General features: G+C 43.6%; 1 protein-coding gene and 1 long non-coding RNA gene across 3 annotated transcripts in view; one reads left to right on the top strand and one right to left on the bottom strand.

Annotated features, from left to right (window-relative positions):
• The window catches only part of dnah9 (dynein, axonemal, heavy chain 9), a 136,257-nt gene that overhangs the window by 26,108 nt on the left and 86,433 nt on the right, over positions 1–23,716 (bottom strand). The window contains exons 56-70 of one of the 2 annotated variants that reach the window (XM_028566995.1): positions 22,677–22,757; positions 22,191–22,370; positions 21,412–21,642; positions 20,740–20,934; positions 19,569–19,688; positions 17,218–17,406; positions 16,471–16,706; positions 16,265–16,387; positions 13,862–14,066; positions 9,064–9,228; positions 6,031–6,171; positions 4,651–4,821; positions 4,367–4,489; positions 1,079–1,272; positions 220–368 (exon numbers count right to left, since the gene is read on the bottom strand). In XM_028566995.1, the coding sequence (XP_028422796.1) occupies positions 220–368; positions 1,079–1,272; positions 4,367–4,489; positions 4,651–4,821; positions 6,031–6,171; positions 9,064–9,228; positions 13,862–14,066; positions 16,265–16,387; positions 16,471–16,706; positions 17,218–17,406; positions 19,569–19,688; positions 20,740–20,934; positions 21,412–21,642; positions 22,191–22,370; positions 22,677–22,757 (2,503 nt within the window). Of the gene's footprint in view, positions 1–219; positions 369–1,078; positions 1,273–4,366; positions 4,490–4,650; positions 4,822–6,030; positions 6,172–9,063; positions 9,229–9,521; positions 9,621–13,861; positions 14,067–16,264; positions 16,388–16,470; positions 16,707–17,217; positions 17,407–19,568; positions 19,689–20,739; positions 20,935–21,411; positions 21,643–22,190; positions 22,371–22,676; positions 22,758–23,716 lie in introns of those variants that run through there. The other variant, XM_028566994.1, reaches the window with a different exon arrangement.
• On the top strand, positions 10,354–12,176 carry LOC114547682 (uncharacterized). The gene is made up of 3 exons (XR_003691255.1): positions 10,354–10,666; positions 11,170–11,695; positions 11,784–12,176. It is a non-coding gene; the product is annotated as an uncharacterized LOC114547682 (long non-coding RNA).

Below are 23,716 nucleotides of genomic sequence, written 5' to 3'. Positions count from 1 at the left end.
ATCAAAATCACAGTATTGATATCGGTACCCAGTATTGAATATTTTTTAACGATACCCAGCCCTAATGCCTGTACTTGCCTTCAATAGGCTATTCCATGCAAATTCTGCATGTTCCCACAACATAAAGAAATGACAGAAAAACTGGTCATATGAATGCTCTAATAAAACTCCAGAACACAGTCTTACAGCTTATTAAACATAAAACAAGCAGAGCGTTACCATGTTTCTCCACATCCTTCAAAGGGTCAACTCCAGGAGAGAGGATGAAGAACATGGGCGTAGCTGGAGCCGACTCTTCAAAGGAGACGGCAAAGTCCAGTGATCTGCCAATCACATACTTGCTTCCCAGCTTCTCCTCTACAAAGTCTCTGTGGGGAGAATGTGACTCAGTTCTCCTCAACACTTTTTTATGATCTTTGACCGACATGCTGGACAACTTGAAGAGAGGGAATCTTAGTAGTACAGAGATATAAACCCTAGTCATGGCTGTGTGTGTGTCAGTGGCTCTCTAACATCTGTGCATTCAAGCCTTTTAAACATCAGGATTTTCTTACCCTATACAGCGCTGATGACAGCAATGAGAGTGAACCAAAACAGCAAAGTCGGGGATCATAAAATCCAAACAATGAGCTCTGCAGAGCTGAGGGGGATTTTTAGAATACTGAATTATTATTGATTATTCTCTGTGGGCTGGTCACTGTTACACATCCAGTCAATCTGTCATTTGCTCCATAAACATTTGGATTAGTGCAGCTTTAATATTTGTTCTCCAACGTTAAGCTATTAAGTAAAACATATTAGTAGATCCAGACATTGCTTTATTTATCTCCTTTTTGTATGTTACGTAATATCCAGAAAAGATATCCAAGTAGAGACGGCATGTTAACACCAGGTAGAAATGGGATCTAAGTTTGATACAATGACCTTGGTTGACAGGGCTACTAATGAGGCTCATCGATTGTTCTTTCTGAGCTGCGTAACAGACTAATGCCTTGTCAACTCAAACTCTAGGCCAAAGGTCTGACCTTTACCAGGTCAGATCACAGAGCAAAGGGCAAGCTATGCTTCCACCTCTCACCTGACGGCGTACGTCATGCGGTCAGGCCTCAGGGCCCTCATCATGCACAGTCTCTGAAGAGAGCTTTTGTTCTTCCATTCCTGTGGGAATTTCTCTTTTTCTGGACACTCAGACTCCACAAACTTCTTCCAGCGTTTGGCCGAGCCCTCGATGTCTCGGTCCAGGTTCCGGAAATCTTCCATGGAGCACAGGGACTGGTGGTTGCGGAAAGAATAATTATTCATACAGAAAACCTAGTGTATTTTAAAAAGTGCTGCTACTCTGAACTGTGATGCACATTTAACAGTTTGACCACTTCAGAAACGTTTCACAATGCACAGCAAAAGCACTAACTTTGTTTGCAAAAGTTAGGGAGAAAAAAAAAGAGACAAAAAAACTTAACAGGAGTGCTTATCTTTCTTCCCGCTGATACATTTTTTTCCAAACAGAAATGCTGAGTAAACACCTTATCCTTTCATAACGGGACGGGGGGTTGGGGGACGACTGAATATGCATCCGCTGCAGAACTAGTAGGGGGGCTTTATTGTAACGGCCCAGCTGACAGACACCTTATCTCATCTGTGGAGAATGCAGTGTCATGCCACACACACACACACACACACACACACACACACACACACACACACACACACACACACACACACACACACACACACACACACACACACACACACACACACACACACACACACACACACACACACACACACACACACACACACACACACACACTAGTGATACCCAACCAGGGGTCTGTACATGGAAAAAGTGTCCAGGGAAGTTGAAAATATGAATTATGATTTGATTAAAAGAATATATCAGCTGTAGGACCTGAACACAGGAATGTTAAACAGGTAGCTAAAAGTCGATTAACTCCGAAGTAGTAGTAAGATTGCTGACCAAACCAACCTAAATATTCACAGTTCAGTTGTATGACTTTTTTTTTTTTTTTATAATGAAGTGAGTTATATATTTGGAACACATTGGACATTGATGAAGGGGTATGCAAGTTCATCTGACAGGGCTATGGGGGAAACCACCTACATTGAGTACAAGGAGTCATGGAAAAACTATCCATGTGAATCCATAAAATCTGCTTTTCCACAACTGCTCACCGCTGGGCACGAGGTGGTAAGGTGGAGTGAGATGAAGTGGCTCAGCACACCGCCCATTACTCCAAACTCACTTTGTTTAATTACCACAGGAGGTCGGCGAGCCCTGAGCCCCGGTGAGGGGAGATACACTGGGTCTCATGGGATTCATGCTCTGCTAATATCATCAAGAGAGCCAAACAATCAGGAGGATCTTACCCTCCTTTAAAGCTATCCAACTGATTATGTTTCCAATTGCGATAAGAAAATCGAGTGACAGAATTTGATTAGCAGGGCCTTGAACATCCACAGGAGGTTGAGTGCAGTTGGGGAAAGGCCGTCTCCAGACCCTGAGAGGGGTTTAGGTTTAGTTAATATTCTAGGCGGTACAGATTGAAAAATTCATGAGCACGAGAGGCTAAAAAAAACATGCTGCCGTTAGGGTTTAATTTGCTACTAAACTGATCTGATAAGAAAGGGAACCTCTGCTGCTTGACGTCCACAGGGCTGCATCGCCAGGCACCTGTTCTTTATGAAGGAATATGGGAATGCAGAGTTGTTCTGGTGCCCTTTCAATGTTAAAACGCACTTTAATGCAAAGTAGTTCTTGGGAGACTGGCATGCAAAAAATGCATCATAAGAAGCAACTCAAAGCAGCTACGTAAGTGCTAAAAGCACTTCCAGCCATTTCCTAGATGACAGGCTGAAGGAAAACTATGTAAGCAAAATTAGAAAGATATTCACAGATTTGAACTTCTGGGATCAATTCTCTACAGCGAAATGTTATTAAATCACAAACGACGCATCTTTCCTAAAGTAGTACGGTTAACAACGAGCTACAAACTAATTTTCATCAAAACGTGCAATCCTCCGACCTGTCTCCAAAAGTAAGTGCTGCAGTACAACTACAAGGAGACAAGTTATAATTGAGGTAAGTTTGGAGACACTACCTTATTTATACATTAAATTAATAGATAGTTTTGTGTCGGTGTTGTAGTTTGTAGATGGTCCCTAAACACGCCCGGTCTGACTGACTGCCGTCTCACCGCCAGCTGCTCATAAGACCAATAATGTTATTTCTCCATTTCCACAATTTAACACTCTTCATGCATGTTTCAATACTGCTCTATAAATCTAAAGCGGACACTTCTGTCTTTATGAAAGATGGTGTGAACAACTAAACATCTCTTTTGTACTGATTCTTTGGCAAGATGGTTTGCAGTCGCACCAGCATTTGAGCTGGCAGATAGTCACTCCCCAAAAAAAGCCGGCTAGCTGAGCACAGCAGGGAGAGCTCTCTGACTGACTTCATTAGAACAGCAACGTTGAGAACTAAATTCATCCATTTCAACTGCAGCAATCAGTGGGTTTGGTGAAGTATATCCGCGCAGAGCTTTCTTGTAGAAATAACTTTAACTACAATGGTGACCTTTGACAGTGCTGACCTTTAAGGGGACAGAAAGCCGAAGAGTCCAAAATGAAGTATAAACACTTTTATATAAAGTAGGAATTGTTTGCAGGAGTTACGTTCTTATTAGTCTCGCTTTGCCAGACCTTCCTCCACAGTGCTGCGGAGGAGGGTCTGGTTAGTCCACACAGCATTCCTGGTTTATTGGCATTTCTTTAAACCAATCCCAATCGTCTTGCTCCAGTGCCACTGCAAAATAGGCTCGGGAAGGAACTTAAAAAAGTAGTTTTAGTCATGCGACAGAAAACTCAGATTGGACAGATAGTCTAGCTAGCTGTTTGGATTTACCCTGCAGAGATCTGAGGAGCAGTTAACCATAGTTCTCATAAATCCACCAGGGACGCAAAGAAAGAGGAAGGTGACGGACATCTGGACGAAATTGAGGGACATCCGGCGATGAAATTTCGTCGATATAGACTATGTTCTTGTAAACATGCCAATGTGGTTAACTAACTGTTACTTTCATTAATCTGCTTCTTATCTTTGTGATTAATTGACTCATTGTTAGGTCAAAACAATTAATGTTAGCATTTTCCTTGATTAATGACTACAAAAAGATTCATACAACCTTCAAAGTCTTTGAAGCCTAATTCTGTCAATTCAAAGAACCACCTGATTTTTTCAGCTGAGCTGTACTTCTGCTTTGATCACACACTGAGAATACATGGGAGCTAGCTCTTTGAATTCCACAGCATTACATTGGAGTAGCAGAAAGAATCTAGTCTGTACCTTGACCCCTCCCCAGGAGAAGTTGGATAAGAAATCCACTGGTGATATCACACCTGGTTGGACAGGGTACCTCAGGAGGAAGTCCAGCTCTGCAGGATCTATTTCTTTATTCATCAGAAGGATCTGGGGACACAACAAACAGGACAGACTTTGAATTGCTGTATTTCCAGCACAAACCACATTTCCTTTCCACTTGATTAGATCCAAACCGGGCCACTGGTCTCTGGAGCAACTGATTCAACAAAACAAACCATGCAGAAGATGAAAGCTGCTTTCCTCCCTACCTGGAAGGCCAGCTGAGCGATGTACGTGAGCTTGTCACATTCAAACAGGCCTCTGGTGGTGTACTGGAACACTGAGGACGTGATGCTGTCAATTAAGTTGGACACCCGCTGCTTCAGAGCCTCGTCCGGCTCCGCCTTCAGAACTGCTTTCTGGAAGACCACGCTGAACGCCTGGGGACGCAGGACAGGTACCACACGTACAAGTCTTACTAGCAGCAATGGAACAATGCAGAGTGGACCAGTGCTCAAACAATATTAACCAATATCTGGCTCATACGAGCCTTTACTTATAAATCAGATGCCATGATTATCGGCGATTATTTTCTGGATGAATGGATTAGTTGTTTGGTCTCTAAAATGTGGATCAGTGTTTCCCAAAGCCCAAGATGACGTCTTCAAATGTCTTGTTTTATCCACAACTCAAAGATATTCAGTTTACTGTCACAGAGGAGTGAAGAAACTAGAAAATATTCACATTTAACAAGCTGACATCAGAGAAGTTTTACTCTTTTTTTTTTTTGCATAAAAATGACTCAAACCAATTAATTGATTATTAAAACAGATGGAGATTAATTGAATAGTTGACCGCTAATCAATTCATCTTTGCAGCTCTAGGACAAATACAAGAGATTTTCCAATATTCCTAATTGTCAACACACATCCCATAAAAAACCAAAGTCTGCTATATCTTTTCTTATCAATGAGCATGCTGTTGTACAGGATGACATGTTCTTTCAGCACCATGGACACACACACACTTTAGTTTACACTGTCCTGAGTATTTACAGGATAAGGATGTTCCTAAACAGGCTCTGAAAAGATTTCACAAGATTCAAGCTGACCACTCTGAGCCTGTGATTACTACAGAGAATGAATTCTATACATCTAACTACTAATCAAAGTCTAGTCAAACTGTCACGCTTTGAAAAACTGGAAGGGGCGGTAAATTGAAACGCTACTATAATAATTGTCATCATCTTCTTCTCTGGTGTCATTTCTGTCACACTTTGCTCCAACATTGTGTGAAGAACAACATTTCCTTCTCAATGTCAAAAGCATATATACTCGGCGTGTGTTTTCATTCGATTATGTTGGGAGATACCATGGGCCAGGGCAGCTACCTGCCGAGTTGGGAGTGATTGCAAACCATATCTCAGGCTGCCTCCTCTCAGTGCTCGCTGGCTGACAATATGAAAGACATAATGCTCTACATAACCACATTAGGGAGCCACAAACACAATGAAAGCGGGGCAAAGAGCATAAAACACGGTGAGCAAATGGAAGAAAAAAGGGGGGGAATGTAGAAGTGAGCGTAAAGAGGGGTCTCACTGGGGGCCGGTGAGGCGGGGAGGAAACATGGCATGTCAACAGACAGGCTACCTTGAGAGAAAACTGGTACATGGGGTGGATTTTATTGAGGTCGTTCATTATGAAGTACAATAAGGAAGCCCGCGCTGCTGCTGGGCGGTAGTGCTCCCGAGCCTCGTTGATTTTGGCCTCTGTCACTTTGGCTTCTTTCACCTACAGTAAAAGATAGTGCAAACACAATGGAGTCACACTCACAGACATCAGCATGCATGTGCTCGGACATGCACACACTCAGGGTTCATTGATCAGCTGATGGGGAAACTGCACCATCCAATAAAAGAGCAGAGCTGTTCCAATTTCACGCTTCCAGACAAAATGTTCTCACACTGCACCCAACGCGACAATTATGTGACATTTTTTCTAAGGAAATATCTAGGCAATTATGCTTAAGGATGAACATCTGCAGCTACTCCTCGCACAAAGTAACAATCTGGCATGCTGAGCAAAGAAACAGAAACAAAGTAAGGCAGAGGAGAAAAGGGATTACACTCTTAACTACTGTGCACATATGGATTGCCCATCAAATACTTACTGTACCTGCAATAGGGACAAGGGAAGAAGTACAGACAAGAAGGGGTTAACATGTTTGTGTTAAAGGGATACTTCACCAATTCAGCATTAAGCTTTGTATCAGTATAAACCCGGCAGTATGTTCGAATGACCGTGCTTCCCTCCCTCGAGCCATCTCTGTATTGTGGGTCTGGAAAAAAATCTTCCGATGACGTAAAACGACGATTTTTGCGTCATCGGAAGATTTATTGCACAGAGGCAATGGACTACAGCCAGTAGTAGGAGCTACTTCTGCATGTTTTCAACCCGCCAATAGGGGGGCCTTTACTGAAGATATCTGAAGCAAAACGAGTGTCAGGCTCCGTCTTTTCAACAGAAAACTGCTATTATGTGCATTCAAACTACCGCACATGTGTACCACCGGGATACATTTGTACAGATCGGAGAATATGCAGGACACTTTATTACAGACGGAATACTCCACACACTACGCAAGTTTCGCATGTTACGGAGACCAGCACCTCAGCCTGGGGAAAGGGACCTCGACAGCAGTTTACAGGAGTGGAAAGCAGCTAGGTGGAAGGCTAACGCTAGCCGGCCACCTGTTCCATCAATCCTGCTTGCATGTGTCCGCTCATTAGACAACAAACTGGACTACATCCAACTTCAACGAAACTCCCAACGTGATTTCAGAGACTGAGCAGTCTCTGAACTCGCGTTGGCACTGTGTTTTTGTTATTGTGGAAACATGGCTGAACAACAGTGTGCCGGACTATCCAGCTACCAGGCCTGCTGCTCTGTCGCTGGGTAGGACTAGCTAGTCACGGTGGGCTGTGTTAACACAGACTGGTGCAGAAATGGGGTGATTTGTATCCAACTAACTGCTAACTGCTGGTGGAGTTTGTGACTGTTAAATGCCGACCATTCTACATTCCACGCAAATTCACGGCTGTGTTTATACTCTGTGTTTACAGCCCACCAAGCGCTAATGCTAGTATGTGTTAGCTGAAATTTAAGGAGCATATGTGTGTGCACTAAATGTAGCCTGTTTCGTATGTTGTTTTTATATAATGTCGTTTTTATATATTTTAAATGTGTAACACCACTTGAGCCACGGTGAAACGTTGTTTCGTGCATATGGTTGAAATCACAATAAAACACACTTGAGTTGAGCTGACCGTCTCACTGTCTGTGTCTGTAAACGGTAGGCGTGGCTTGGGAGTGGAGTCTAAAGCAGCAAAGCAGGTGCATTCTGGGATTTGGTGTCTTTCATCCATATGAGCCAAAAACACATTTTCTGGCTTATCTCGGCCTAGAAGGCACCAATTAAAAAAAACTAAAATAAATAAATAGAAAATCACATTTCTACTACATAAATGACCCAGTTTAAATATATGTTTGTCTTTCCAATGGTGAAATATCCCTTTAAGGAGGAGCTTAGAAAAAATTGACACTGGTATGGTACAGACAGACGATCAGCCAGTGTGTCCTCTTACAACAGCTCCATGGAAATAAGACATCTATGTGCGGCCCTTTCACTTACTAAAGTCATAATTATAAACTCTTCTACGTAACTGAAAATGGGAAAAATACAATAGTAACAGAAATATTCAAAATAATATCAATGCCACTCAAAAGCCAAGACTTGGTCAATGGTCAGTCCTTCCAGAAAAAGTTTTTTTGTGATTGTTTCAGGCAAAAATCCTTGATTATGCAGCACGTTTTCTTAAAAAAACGCGATGGAATATGCGGGATATTTATGCAATTTTATGCAATGAAATTGCGGGAACTTGCAAAAATTGCAGTTTGATGAAAAAGAGAAAAAAAAGTGATTCCCCCAACACCCTGCTTTTCGATGATGTTCACGTTGCATTATTACGTCACTTCATAATGTTCCCATGGCAACAAGGGAAAATGGCTGCTCTTGTGTGAAGTAAACGCAACATTTTTCAACTTTCTGCTAAGATATATTTGACTTTTTTGCAACGAAAATGCGGGGATTATGAAATCATGAAGCACCGCATATTTTGCACGGAAATCAGCAATTTATGCGGCGGCGTATTTCAAAAAATGCGGCCCCCGCATAAATATGCAGACTTTGGCTGATTAAGCATTGAATTATGCGATCGCATAATCGCGTTTTTCTGGAGGGACTGAATGGTAGAAGTCAGGGAGTGTCCCTGCGGATGTGAAGATGCTATCTCTGTCGGTGCAGCATCATGCTCGTGGGCCTCGGCTGGAGAATCTCTGCTGCAGGAGTGGTTCGTGCGTGTGTGTGCACAGTTACACCAGGTACTGGTGTAACTTACCCAGTAACATTATTTTTTGTACCCTAAATATTTACAGCATAATTATTTAATAATAACATAATTAAAATATCATAATAACATAAGTATGCTCATCTGCCGCTGTACTTATATATTAGTTCCGACATAGACGGAAATATGTTCTCTGCAATCTAAAGAGTTACTAGAGAAGTGATGATGAATAAACAGAATAAAGAGTAGTAAAGATATAAAAAAAAAACAACAGGACCTTCTCTTCGATCTCGGCTGCGGTGCGTTTGGTCGTCTCCAGGTTTTCCACCAGCTCTGTGTCCCCCAGAAAGTTTCCTGAAGCTGAGGACAAACGGGACAGCAGGTTGTCCTCCAGCGTCTTCAGAGTGATCTTGAAGCCATTTTGCTGCTTCGTCAGGTCAGACTAGGAAACACAAAAACACTCAAAAGCTTCAGATTGACAGACTGCACATGTCAGAGGGTTTCTCAGATCTATACTTGTTGTCAGCTTCCTTTCTGGCCTCATCATCATATCGGAGGCAGTGGGAGAGGTTCGAGGTGTGGGTCAATATGAGGACATGAATAGTGAAGGGCACGTCAAAGGCAGAACTGATCAATATGCTCTGCATTGACCGTCTGACCCATGAAGGGAGTGCTCTGGGCGGGATTAGCAAGCTTCTGTCTGGCAAACATCAAACCTCTGTTGAGCCACCTCACCTCCATGTGATGACACCGTCGATTCCAGCTAGAGGGGAAGTAGCTTTGATGAGAGGCACGCACACACGCACAAACGCACGCATAAAACGCACGCCCACATCTGGCTTTGTTCTGGCTGAAAAACTAAACTTTTCACTTTTCAAAGTGATGCGTTTGAGAGGCGTCGGGAGAACAAAGCGGCGATGGCGCGGCTCCTTCTCTTTATTGCTTTGTCCTTCATTATAGTCTGCTGCCGCTCCTTGTTTCTGCTCGATAATAACTTTGCTTTATTGAAGTTTCCCCTAACAGAAGCCTCTGTGACCCTTGAATGGTTGGAATTACGGGAGGGAGTGAGGGGGGCAGTTGTGAGATTTAAGTGTTCCGGTGTTGTCGCTGACTGATAATAGCTGAGGGCTTCTGAGTGGCATGATCCCCGACAGACGCTGGTAATACGGCTCTGGCGCTGGCGTTTCTGCCAGCGTTTAATCACTGGGGGAGGGGGGGGCTCCTCCCTGTGGCACAGTGTTCCCATGACAAAAGACATACTTTGCTCAGATCGCGCCAGGGGAGCAGATAGTTTAAGAGATCACACTGCTTAATTGCTCTCTTTATGACAGTATTTCCTAGTGTGGTGATGAGAAGTCTTTTACACCACTGTTAAAACTAATTGAGCCTCTGCCTTGTTAAATCTTGTATCTCTGAATTTGACGTTATTACCAACTCGGTAGTTGAAAAGTTCTTCTCCAACAGCACAGGCAAAAAGATGATGTGATTGGTGGCATTTCGAGGAATGAGCTGACAAGCTTTGAGCAGAGAGGAGAATCCCAGAATGGGTTGAGTGGTGTGAGTCAACTGTGACCTTCTACTTGCCCACACTCGGGAGCTTTTGAGAGGAAAAGCTATCCACCCTTTAAACACTCCCAACTGGAGCCAGTAATGAGTCGGTTTAACGATTAGCTTTCCTCTGGCACATTGTACTTGTAATTACCCTTGCTTAGAAAAAAACAAACAATTAACCAGTCAGCAGAACACTCTAATTGGGATTAAAATGCGGTAATACATGTATCATTTTTTCAGGCAAATGATTACGGAGTGCCACAGAGCAGCCCTGTTAAGGTAATTTGGGAAGTGGAACATTTGAGTTCTCATTAACGCCGAAGGTCTCGGTAAGAAGTTACACACACACACACACACACACACACAAGGATGTAGACATGCACACTCATATGCGCACAGGGAGGAGCAGAGGGGCTAGTTATTGTGCTAAAAGGTTGTAGAGTCCTGCGCTCTCTCCAAAAAGGCAACTTGACATTTTAAGCTCCTTAGCCGTCTTTGGTTCGGGTAAATGAGAGCTCTTTCAGCCGCCGTCATCTTACGGCTGAGCGGCAACACTCACCTCATTAAAGCTATAATGGCACCGAGGCATTCGGAGAATAGAAACAGGTTTTAACTGATTGTTATCAGTCCGGGCTGTTTACCTGCAACAAAATCCGTTCGGCACTCCATTCTACAGGACGCGTTTTGACAGGAGTGCCCACACACACACACACACACACACACACACACACACACACACACACACACACACACACACACACACACACACACCTCTCACTGTTAATTAAAATGATAAGTGAGTTCCAGATCTTGTTTTTTTTTTTGCCCTTAGCCTCCAATCTCACTGAGATGCTAATTAAACAAGCTTCATTAAATCACATTTCACTTCTCCGTTGGATTTTGCTGAGGGGACACAAGGCTTAAAATAATTCTCCATTTATCAAAAATGCTGATTTGCCTGTGAAGAAAGCCTACAGGTCTGACTGAAGCACAGCCTACAGAAGCCCAACGCAAACACGGACAGCTCCAGGAAACCATCAAAATGCAAAAAGCATTGAGTTAGAGTAAATCTGCCCGACCCGTTCACGGAGTTCCCACATTATCTTCCGTTGTGATCTCTCTCTGTGACGCCGCCGTCAGCCAGACTTGTTCTGGACCGAGAGGGATTTCGGATTTTCCTCTCCCCTCCACTAAACAAGGGCCACGTTTAAGGAACAGTGGAAGTGTGTCAATGTGTTGTCTAATTGCTGTGGGACAGTGGCGCCACCGGCTAATCCATTTCAAACAGCTGACATGAAAAGCACAGATTGTCCAGGAGATGAGTGCGAGGCATCATTAGGCGCTGGAGCTTTGATCAAGTGAGTTTTTCGCTTAATTGTGAACATTTAAATTCACAGCATACTGTGGCTATATATCTGTAACTATCTGCTGCTCATTACTTCTCAGCAGATGCCAGGAAGCTGCTGTACTGTACAGAATGTAGCGGCCATGACAGCGACAGCTCATCAACAGTCCAGAGTCCACACAACAAAGACAGAGATTTACATTGAAAAGGAGAATGCAGCTTAAAGCGTCTCCTATCTGCCTCTCCTTTGATTTTAGAGAGGTGGATGTGTGATCATAAATGAGTCTGCCAAAGTGATAAAGAAAGATGAAACTCCCTTCAGAGGATAGCATCAAGACACAATTACACAACTCCTGGAGCTCGGTGATAAATGGAACAGTATCCAGGCTGAATGCGACACAATGGGGGAGTGTCAGTGTTTCAAAAGGTTGTTTGATTTTTTTGGGGGATTGAGGATTAATGGATTATTGCCTTTATGGGTTATTGGTCACGGATGCTACAGAGTAACAATCCATGACATTCAATTATAAATAATTGATCTTTTGATATTGCCTTTCATTATTAAAGATGCTGATACTTCAAACTAACCAGTTGATGAAAGCTTTTGGATTTTCTTTTAAAGCTGTTTGTGTGGTGGGTCGTGCACTGTAAGTAATGGGTTGCAATTACAGGAAGTGTTTTACTAAATGCCTAACGCAGTAGGTAGTATGGAAAGGGATGGTCAACATGGCTGAACAGAAATAATGACCTTTTAAGATGTTGTGTTGTTCACATCAATCAAGAAATGATTGGTGACTTTGGTTTAGCAGCAGCAGTAGTTTTTCCCATAATGCCTCAGTCCGCACTGGCTTCACTAAGAGCCACTGTGCTGTAAAGCAGTCCAGTAGATTTCCAGCCAACAGTTAAAGCTGCACTGACGTTTTTGTATTACATCAACTATTAGCTAAATAAAACACTATTCTCGTCTTTCAGGTTTCGTTTTTAGAGCAGCATGAGTTAAAAGAGTTTAAAAAGAGTTAAAATATAGCTTTAATTAGCAGCCTGAAAAATAGTTAAAATAAAGCTTTAAGCGATAGAGGCAGTGAGGTTTCCTGTTTCCCGTACAGGTCTCTCAAACCGCCTCAAAGATGAGCAGGTGAACATAGTGCAGCATTTAACAGCTAGAGAAGATACTTTCTTAAGGAGCAGCTGGACACCAAAATACAGATAAAACTAGAAGGGCACTCGGATACGCAAACCTCCTCCAAGGCATGCCCTATCTCGCAATGTTAGAAAAAAAGGGAGAAATGATTTGGGTATCTGCTCCGTGATGTAAAACTGCTCCAAAATCTAGTGGCTTCTTCCTCGGCCCATGCTAAACCCTTCCACCAAGTTTCATGCAAATGGGGCCAGTAGTGTTTGTGTAATCGTGCTGACAGACAGACAAACTGAAAACTTTGAGAGGAAAACAAAGGCAGATATTCCCACGCAGGGCACAAAGGCTCACCGACTGTTTGAGGAGAATGAAAATGATAAGAATCACATGTGGCGGCCTTCACAGTTCCAGATCTCAAGTGAACGCCTAAACAACCTAAACAAAACAGAGGCCAACCTCAGAGAAGCAGCTCCACAGCGCTACCAAAGGTCAGACGCTCCACAGGGCACCTTTGGTTCAACAACAGAAGTTCTCATTGGAATATAGAAAACTTAAGAAATCATGGATAACTATTCAAAGTAATTGTTATGCCACGTGAACACACAGACACACATGCACACACAGCCGTGCAGTGTCACTTTCTCCCTTAGTGAGGGATAACCAGAATCAGAAAAGGGTTTTTAATTATCACACATCCACTCAGTTTGCCGTTAATTAAAAGGCACCGGCTGATTGTTTTGGAATCAAAGAGCCCGGATCTGCAGCCTCTTGTGATGTGTCGGACAGACAGCGTTTTTCTTGCAGAAGTGTAGCGTTAAAGGCGCTAATGAGGAGCGAGAGTGCTCCGCCCGGCTCCTGGAGGCCCCTGACTCCTCTCATTGTTTCTTTTAATTATGCCTGCACAAAAGAGAAGTTAGTTTGTTCTGTGATAAGACACCTGACAGAGACTGCTTTCTTGCCGGTTCAGGTTCACTTTTAGATTACGTCAGATTCCTCCTTGCTGTTAAATACCTGTATGTGTGTGTGTGTGTGTGCCTTCCTCACCTTGAGCTGCTCCAGGTCCGGTCTCTCCATGCTGACCACCGCGGCCAGCAGCTGGTCCTCCAGCCCGTCCCTGGTCACGGTGAAGTTGATCAAGGTGCACTGGGCCTGCAGCTCGGGCTGGTAATGAGGGCTTGCCAGCTTGGTGTGCAGGATGAGGCGGAAACTGGGGTTGTACTCGCACTCCTTGTCTCCGATCTTTATGTACCTGTTTAGGACAAAACGAGGACTGGAAGTGTTCTGATCATTGAGAATGGCTAAATGGAAGTAAAGATTCTAAAATGGGAAGATGTTCCCAAAACAGAGAGTAGTTAAAGGGTAATTTTGCACCCCATTACCCCATGCATTGGTGTCTAATAGACTCAAGTGAACAAAAATCTTACAAATTGGTCCAGTATTGAGCCAGATCACAGTGACGGGCCGGTGTGAACCGAGCTGCAGCTAAAGGGGAACCCCCGATTTCTGTCCACTAAAAGTGATTGTTTTTACCACTGGACAGGCTCAGATTGTAATTAAAAGTCTCTGACAACATTATCCATCTCAAGAGGTGACTTCTTGTCAAAAGACAGCGGTGTGGAGTGTGGAACGCGAGTCGGGTGAAAGGCATTCTGGGAGATGTTGTTTTCGAGTAGGCTACAGAAAAGTTATCTAAAAGATTGTCAGTGCCGTGGCTCAATCTTTAAAGGAATACGCCACCGTTTGTTGAAATAGGGTTATTCACAGTCTCTATATTCTCTATAGTCTCTATACTCTCTATATTTATATAGGTGGGCAAATGCATTTTTGTCTCAGTGCATGCACTGGTTTAGTCCGGCAGCGCCGCCGCTAGCTTAGCTTAGCATAGTGAATGGAATCCTATGTTGCCGGTTACCATGTCGTCAGTAAAGTGACCCAAAAACAACAACAAAAAAACGAACTACTTCTTGTGGCCTGCGTATTCACAACAAGTACAAATAGCAATGCAGATTAAGACTAGACGATTTCCTAGGCAGATATTGACATGGGACTATATTGGTTGGAAGTAGGCTACAGCCGAAGCACTGCTACTTGGGCACAGAGATATCACGCAGCACCTGAAAACCCCCAACTTCTGTCAACATACCGGCGTGGATATTAGCTGGCTATTTTTCCTACAGTAGACAGTGAATGGCGATGAACATGGCGGATTTTGTGAGAGACGAAGAGGATGACTTCTCAGACAGTCAAGATCCAGACGCCTACCTCTACGAACCAGAGTTTTCAGAAGAGGAGCTGCGTTTTTGCAAACAGAACGACAGGAGGAGGAGGTTGAGATCGCTCAACAGCCCGAGGACGTGAGGATGAGAGCCAACACGATCTGTTGGTGCGAGTGTGGGGGAATATGCCAACATATGCTGACTGAAATGAGCGCGCCTGCAGTTGTGACACAGCTACCGTGGATTTCTCGCCGTTGATCCATCCTGTAGTCCTCAACTTATTTTCCGGGGCGATAAAGTCAACTGGAAAAAACGCTGAATGGACCCAATAAACAGCTGCCCACAGAGTAAGTGATTACTGTAAACATGACACGTGGTTATTTTACGGGATAGATCGACCCTTAGCAGTGCTTTGACTGTAGCCTTCCACCCAATATAGTCCCAAGTCAATATCTGCCTAGGAAATCGTCTAGTCTTAATCTGCATTGCTATTTGGACTCGTGAATACGCAGGCCACAAGAAGTAATTACGTTTTTTTTTCTTGTTGTTGGGACACTTTTACTCACGACATGCTAACCGGCAACATAGGATTCCATTCACTACCCTAAGCTAAGCTAGCGGCGGCGCTGCCAAACTAAGACAATGCATGCACTGAGACAAAAATGCATTTGTCCACCTACAGTATATACATATAGAGGAGACGGTGAATAACCCTATTTCAACAAACGGTGGCGTATTCCTCCTATGATTTTTTAGAATGTGGATGAGGTCATAATAATTGGATGGCTGCCAATGACAAAGAAAGAGAGAGAGAGAGAGAGAGAGAGAGAGAGAGAGAGAGAGAGAGAGAGAGAGAGAGAGAGAGAGAGAGAGAGAGAGGCTACAGCTGCGGAGTGTTTTGTGAAGTCAATAGGCTATAATACATCCATGGTTTTGTGTTATCTAAAAGATTTTTAATAAAAAACAATGGTTCATATTTGCTCATGTTTCTATCACAGCCCTGTTGATTAGAGGGGGCAAATCCTCTGAGGTGGTGACACAGCGTTGTGAAGTGTACCAGGTATATCACTGGACACATCAAGACCAGAGATATCTGGCAGCAGCAGGTCCCACTCCTGACAACATAGGATCTGTAAAGTGTCCTGACTGAACTTCTGTTAAATGTCTGACACTATAACAAAAATTGCATTGAATACCCAGGTCTGACTCACAACGTAAAGGTCTTCTTTACCTGCCCTTCTTAATGGTTTCTCTGCCCAGCAGAGGTCCAAGAACTGGATCCAATGTTTCCTCCAAGTTCTCGATCAGAACCACATCACCTGCTGCCAGAGCTCGCTCTACGGCATCCAGGTAGCTGAGGACAGGACAGCAGAACCCCTCTGTCAACACCTTCTCCAAAATATGACCATGAGCACATTTCACCATAAAGCCTCTTACCCTCTCTGTCCGATGCGGATAACGCGTAGGTTCTCGCCGTATTTGGTTTTGATCCACTTGATGCCTTGCAGCTGGGGGTCCACCATGAGGGGCCAGCGCTGGCAGGAAGTGAGAATTGTGGCGTTCTCAGTAGACATCCTGTCGGCGGGCAGCCCCTCGTTCTGCCATGCCGCGATGTCGGCGCCGTCTGTCAGCATGGTCAGAGGGTCCAGGTCAGGGGTCACTGGGATGGGAATCTTAAAGATGATAGAGATGGTTACGTATGAAGTTGTAATTATTTTTACCACAGTGGCTAAGTCTAAAGAGTGGAACAAGTTTACGCTAAGCAACGTTTACATATAAAACAGTGGAGTTGTAGAGTCTATATCCACGACGTTCCACTTCCGGGATCGTTCAGGTGCCGCTGGAAATTCCGCATCACAATCGTTTTGGCGGTGCTAAGTGCCGGACAGAGCCACGGTGCCTCTGCAAAATAGCCTCGGGAAGGAACTTGTTTTGTTGGAACATGTGTACGTTCAAAAGTTGTTTTAGTCGTGCAAAAGAAAACTGTGATTGGACAGATCAGCTGTCTGGATTTATCCTGCAGAGATCTGAGGAGCAGACCATAGTCCTCAGAAATCCACCAGAGTTTAGAACGCCAACACAAAGAAAGAGGAAGGGGACGGACATCCGGCCGAAACGAGGGAGCACTGGAGCAATCCTGGAAGTGGAACGTCATTGATATAGACTAACTTTAAGGCCACCCACCTCCAGCTGACTGAGATATGGCCTCCAGGTGTTGTCCATGAGCTGGAGCCGGTAGCGTTTGGTGAAGTATCCAAGGTAGGAGATGAAGGCGGTGATGAGGAGCATGTCCCCACACAGAGTCCTCTCCTGTTTCTTGAAGTTTTCTACGGCCTCCGCCCAGCGCACATTTTCCGATGCTAGACCCCCCACCTGAAACACAGGGACAATGTTTTCCATTATCTATTCCTCCTGGGCATCCTGTCAAATTAGATCTAAAAGGAGCTTTATGGCTGCCGTCATCGATGCGATACACAGCCTCGTGAACATCAGGAAATCTCCAGAACAACAATGCCTTGCTACCTACAAGTCCATTTTTATTAGGTTTTCATATTCTTTATCACCTCTCTGCTCGTGTACCAACACCTCTACTCTTTACTGCAGCAATGATCCTATTTCCCTTCAGGGATCAATAAAGTTCACCTTAATATCCCATCTCTTCCAAACTGGAGAGGCCCCGCACTTTACACATACTGTAACTTTGCAGCATACATCACAGAGACACTGCACACTTCAGCACGTTGACTGTGTTTGTAAAGCTATTTGTGACTGACAAGCAGACGTGCACAACCTTTGTGTTTTTGTTGCTCCCGTCAGGCCTTTTGAAATCTTCCTCTTAATAATTTAGATTATCATACTAACCGTGTCAACAATCTTTTTTGCTGCGATTTACACACTGCCCGTGGTGGTCGGATTTATGTGTGTGTGTGTGCGTGTAAACATGTGCACCTAAGAAAGCGACAGCTGCACTAACAAGCAGATATAAAAATAGCTTTTGAGTATGGTGTGTATAAATGCCGGGCCGTATTTATTTTTCTGTTCAGAATTATGCGGTGGATGTGTAAGGAAAGCTGCTTACAAAACAACATGTATGACATAATATTTTCCCCCATGTACCTACATTCATTTTAATATTTCTTTGACACAAACATAACATACTGTAACAGTTGTTGTCTAACCACCACTTACAACATGACAGACTTTACTGTGCAATTATATTTATATATTTTAGTTTTCTTCTGGTAAAATGCTACACACCATGTGTGTATTACAATTATGGGTGCAACTACGCAATTGTGCGATTATCAATTGTGTAAATATCTGCAAAAGCGAAAGGTGTATATAGCCACTTTATTTTATTTGTATTTTTGTCTTTGTCTTTTATCAATCAGTCCCTTTTTTTTCCTTTGCTTTTTGACTCTTGAGTTGCTGTAACAACGTGGGATCAATAATGATCTCATTTTAGGTTTGAATATCAGCCAAGCTTTATCCTGCACTGCAAATGGTGAAGAAGACTGGTGAAAGTTATTGAGGATAAACATTGTGAAATGTCTGAATATTTAACTTAAAGGTCCAGTGTGTAACGTGTTTAGTTGTTCATTATCAAAATCTGTGTCGCCCGTTCACAAACTTGTCCTTTTTTCATGAATATTTCCCACCACCATCAATTCCAAGTATTCCTTCTGTCTTGAAATTTTACATTTGCATCCGCATGAACTGGGGTAGACGCTCCATATTCATGCTCCATCTTGAAATACGTTAGCCGGTAAGGGACATACAGGACATACTGCTCCGCCTTTCGCGTTTTCGCTGTGAAATGATAAACTCACAGGTGCTGCTAATGGGTATTGTAGCTTCCTGGCCCCGGGAAGTTTGAAGAAGGAAACATGAAGGACCACACATATTCAAAATACAAATTTCAGGAACAGGAGTCTTCTTCTTCGCCCAGAAAAAGAAAAAGGATATTGAAAAGAGCAAGAGACTTTTGAAGTGTGAAGGCTACCGTAGCTGTAATACGTACTTTGAAAGGCGTGGTGCGAGAGAGTTGATTGCAATATATGATCTCAATGCTAAATGGGAGAAATTCCAACACATGGGACCTTTAAAATCATATGTTTATAATTGGAATACTCTGGTGATGACTGTGAGCCAAGTTCTGAGTGCGTTTTTGTATCTGTGGACAACGGCGAGCATGACAACACTGTAAAGGAGCTCTTCAGAGTCTCAGTCAGACGCACTGGCATCGGCCAGTGTGTCTGGATTTGACTGAGACTCTGAAGAGCTGTGCGATTTTTAGAATTCGATCAGAATGCATTTTCTTTTCATAACAACGTATTCATATTGGTTTTCACCCGTACATAACGTGCATTTAGGAAAGAGAGAAACGAGTTTGTGGGTATATATGTGTATAAATACTGGTTTGTACCCATCTACATTATATCTATCTGAGGGAAGGAGCATGTGGGTCGGATGGGAAAGTGTGTGTGTGTGTGTGTTCATGCGTGTGTGTGTGACCCCGCTGTTGCCCCCCTCACCAGGCGGTTGGCCAGGGAAATGGTGCGTGCGGTTGACTCGGCTTCCTGTTGGCACTTCAGCTTGTCTGCAGTGGCTTTCTCAAACTTGGCTGTCAGCTTGGCCAGGTTCTCATTAAGGTGCTGATAGGCCACAAACACACACACACACACACACACACACACACACACACACACACACACACACACACACACACACACACACACACACACACACACACACACACACACACACACACACACACACACACAGAAAGAGAGACAGCGTCATAAAGAATCCTCAAAGACAAAGAACAAACATAGCTAAAGTCTCTCTATGAAAGAAACTTGGGAGTGTGCAAAAAGTTGGAAGCAACTTATCATTCCCTCTGCTATGGATTTATTTGGCATATGGAAGCAATTAGCACAAGGACAAACAGGATTAATCGGTGGAGAGACACACAGGTTCAGTAGATTAGTTTGAGGATTGCTAATTCCCCTTGGCTCCGAACCCACTCTCCACTCAAGTAATCTGACTGAGAGCTGACTGAGAGCTGAAAAATGACAGCGACAAGTCATGCTGGATCTTATTAGGAGGAGTCCTCACTCGGCAGAGTTTGATTTGAGCAGCCGACGCAGCACCCTGAGCGCCGCGCTCTGCTGGGGCTGATGTGCTGAATGTCAAACGCCAATGAGGAACAATTATTTACAGCTGCTTTTATCAATAGGGGTTTTAGGTCGATGGGCTGGGTTTTAGATTAATGAACAGTAAAAGGTTTTGATAGCACTTACAGTAGCGTTGTATCGATGAAAAGATGCTGGTGTATCATTCACTACAGGCAGAGCTTGTGGGTCAACTGTCACTCAAATAATTCATATCCTGAATCTATCTTTAACTTATTGCCTCTGGTTGTTTTTATTTTATTTCTTTTTGAACTGCACATCTTGTGGGTTTAATAGAGTTGGTGATGTAGCTAGGTGCTGACATTTCTGGCTCCCACAAGTCATTTGACAGCCCACATTGTGTTCTGTACATAAGTCGGCCCACCAACAAAGATTACTCTTTAGTGTTAGTGTCAGTGAAGAGCATCAAGTCCTTTGTTGAATGATATATCCTCAGGATTTTAGCTATTTAAATTGCCGTCATTTAAAATAGATACTTGGCCTGTGTCCTCAGTCCAATGTGAAGGCTTACATTGATCTTGCTCTTGATGGCGGCGAGCTTCTCCTGTGCGGCAGCCAGCTCTGCGTTGGCCTTGCTCAGAGCCTGACGCTTGGGCTCCACCTCGCAGTAAACCTCGTAGAACTTGACAATGTTTAAGACCCAGGAGCACAGGCCGGCCGCTGCGTTCGACTTGGAGGCCACCAGGTCTGGCTGGAACTCTGGGTCCTGGAGAAGATCCAACAGATCAGCAAATACAAAGTTAAACACGGATTCACCAGATTTCAGTCATGTTTCTCTACTCAACTTCTCTGTTTTTTGAAAAGGAGCAAAATATTCTTTCTTGTAGTGTGATGTTTGTTGTGTGATGACCAGGATTTATAAAATCCTGCTACATCGATAGTGTGAGACTGAATCAGTGTGGCGTACATAGTGAATTTTGGCTCTCTGCTGCAGTGACATACCTACTATCTGCTCCGTTGAACTTCATAATCAGGGTGTCTGTTAAATGTGCCGCTTAATTACCGAGACATTATTAAGGGACGTTTGGCAGCTGTAATGTGCCACTGTAATGTGCCACTGTCATGGTAGTCACGCCCCTGCTAAATGTATGACTTATTAGTTGAACTTGCCAAGCGGCAGACATTCACACTGTGCGCTGTTAGCGTCTAACTTTAATGAATCAGGGCTAATTGAGATGCTCACCTGCAGGTAGGGCCTAATAGCTTTCAGGCAAGCCTCGGGGATGTTCTCCTTGTTGAAGTTTATCAGAGAGTCCAGGAACGTGTCCACTTTGGCCATCATCACCTTAGCAGCTTTCCAGCTGCGGTCCTTTGGGACTTTGCCGCCGGGCGCAGACAGGACCATGACTGCCGCTGTGACGTTGGTCACTGCCGCCACCGGAGAGCCGAACGACTTCAACTCTGTCAGGTTGTTCTGTGGTAGAAAAGATAGAGGGAATAATGGATGAAAAAATGAAAGAACTACGATTTAATTGAGTTTGAACAAGTGCATATCTCTGCTGCCTGCTGGGGGGAAATAAGAGAGAAAAAAGGATAGGATTAGACTAAGGGAAGAAGAACCTGTGCTGACTTTGAGAAGACAACAGAGACTTCTAATTAGGGCATCTTTAGAGAGCTCCACGCATGGATTGAACTGTCTGTTCTGCTTGTTTGAACAGAGAGCACCTTTTAAACACAGAGGGTGTTTTTTTTAAATCCCAGAGGCTGCTCATAAACCTACAGGGGATGCGAGGATGAAGTCAAATGCCCGTAAGAACATAGAGAAGACATTATTTTAAAGCCTGTGATTCAATAAGCTAATCTCCAGTTCAAGGCTGTGTGGACAGAACTTATTCCACAGACGCTGAAAACTAAATCAAACAAAGAGAGAAGAACACAACTCTGAAAAAAAGAAGAAAACTAAGAGAGAAGAGTCTGATGGAGCAAATCAATAGTACACGGTGGGATATGAGAGTAAGTGACCTTATTAAGAGTGTTGAGGGCATCCTGAGCAGCGAGCAGAGCTGGTTCAGCCTTGGCTAAGTCCTCCTCGCAGTCTCTCTGTTTGCCGCTGACCACCACAGCAATGGCCGCCACTTTTTGCTCTTCCTCATCTGCTACTGCCTTCTCCTTGGATACCTTCTCAGTTTCTATCCCAACCACCTGGGGACAGCACACCGGGTTAATATCAGTGGCGTACTGTAGCTTTCACAGCAACAAGCCATTTAGTGCTCAGTTAAAACTGGGAAGAATAGAGTAGAACTACAACTAAAAAGTTTGCACAACACAACTTTAAATGCTGACCAATTTTGAGTGGCAGCAACAAAAGTACAGCATGCAGAAGATACAAATAAATCCCAATAGAGATGTTAATCTATGCGCATGTACCACGAGCGCTACTGTATTGTAAGTGAGAAAATATTCAACAATGATATCTTTTGCAGTCTAAAAAGGAGCACGGGTTCTTGCCTGGATCAGCTTGTCAGCGTCCTCGTTCTTGTGTTTGAGTTCCACTTCCTGAGCAGCCAGCTTGGCCTTGAGCTCATCCACCTATCAGAGGACAGACAGGTCAGGGGGCGGGGCCTGTACATTTGGGTCAACTGGGGATCATATTCACTGGAACACAATCAAATCTCAGGCTTTCCCAATTCAAACTTCCATATGTGTGTGTGTGTGTGTGTGTGTGTGTGTGTGTGTGTGTGTGTGTGTGTGCGTGCGTGCGTGTAGGTATGTGCGTGCGTGTTTGTGTGTTTGTGTTTTGTAGGCTCATCAGTCAACCAGTATGTACTTGTACTTTACTTTAGCATTTTCATGTTGTGCTTTTTTTCATCCTTCTGCTCTTTTTTTTTAGAGGGAAATATCGACTGTTACTTTATCGATGTTATATACAAAAATATGATCTACTTACAAAGAATGACATATCAATACACTTAACTAACCAACATTATAGAAAGTATGCTTGATCATTAAATGCTGTTTAAATCATTGCTCCAACAATAACCAAAAAACAATTATTTCCTTCCTCATACATCTGTAACCTGCATGTTTCCATCAGTTTGCCTTGCCTTTGACAGAGGTCATATAGTTCCCTTGTTTATTATTAGCGATTAGCTGACTGGAAGAAGAGGCAACAGTATCAAAATTACACCTATGAAGACAAACACTTTTTAATATGATTTAATGTTTATTAAGAACAAAATCAGAAATGTGAACAGCTGCATTATTTAAAAAGGGAGGTGGTACATGAGACAGGATAAGATGCTAGCAGACTTGGCAACCCAGCTGCTGTTCACACAGAAACACTTCTCTCACTGCACTCATCACAGTCATTGTGTTAATGTATTGTGGTAGTATTGGTTGGTGTATTCTGAACTTTGGCCAGGAGAGCATGCTCCCTGCCTATTCTGTTCATGCTAAGCTACGCTAACCACTTCCCCACACCAAAGACCTGAGCTATATATTCATTTCCTCATCTCACTCTCGGAAATAAAACAAGCTAGCAAATTCCC

This window comes from Perca flavescens, chromosome 21 (assembly GCF_004354835.1).
Source record: "Perca flavescens isolate YP-PL-M2 chromosome 21, PFLA_1.0, whole genome shotgun sequence".
Classification (NCBI taxonomy): Eukaryota; Metazoa; Chordata; class Actinopteri; order Perciformes; family Percidae; genus Perca; species Perca flavescens.
The sequence above is the reverse complement of the archived record's forward strand: the minus strand, read 5'-3'. Positions and strand labels throughout refer to the sequence as shown.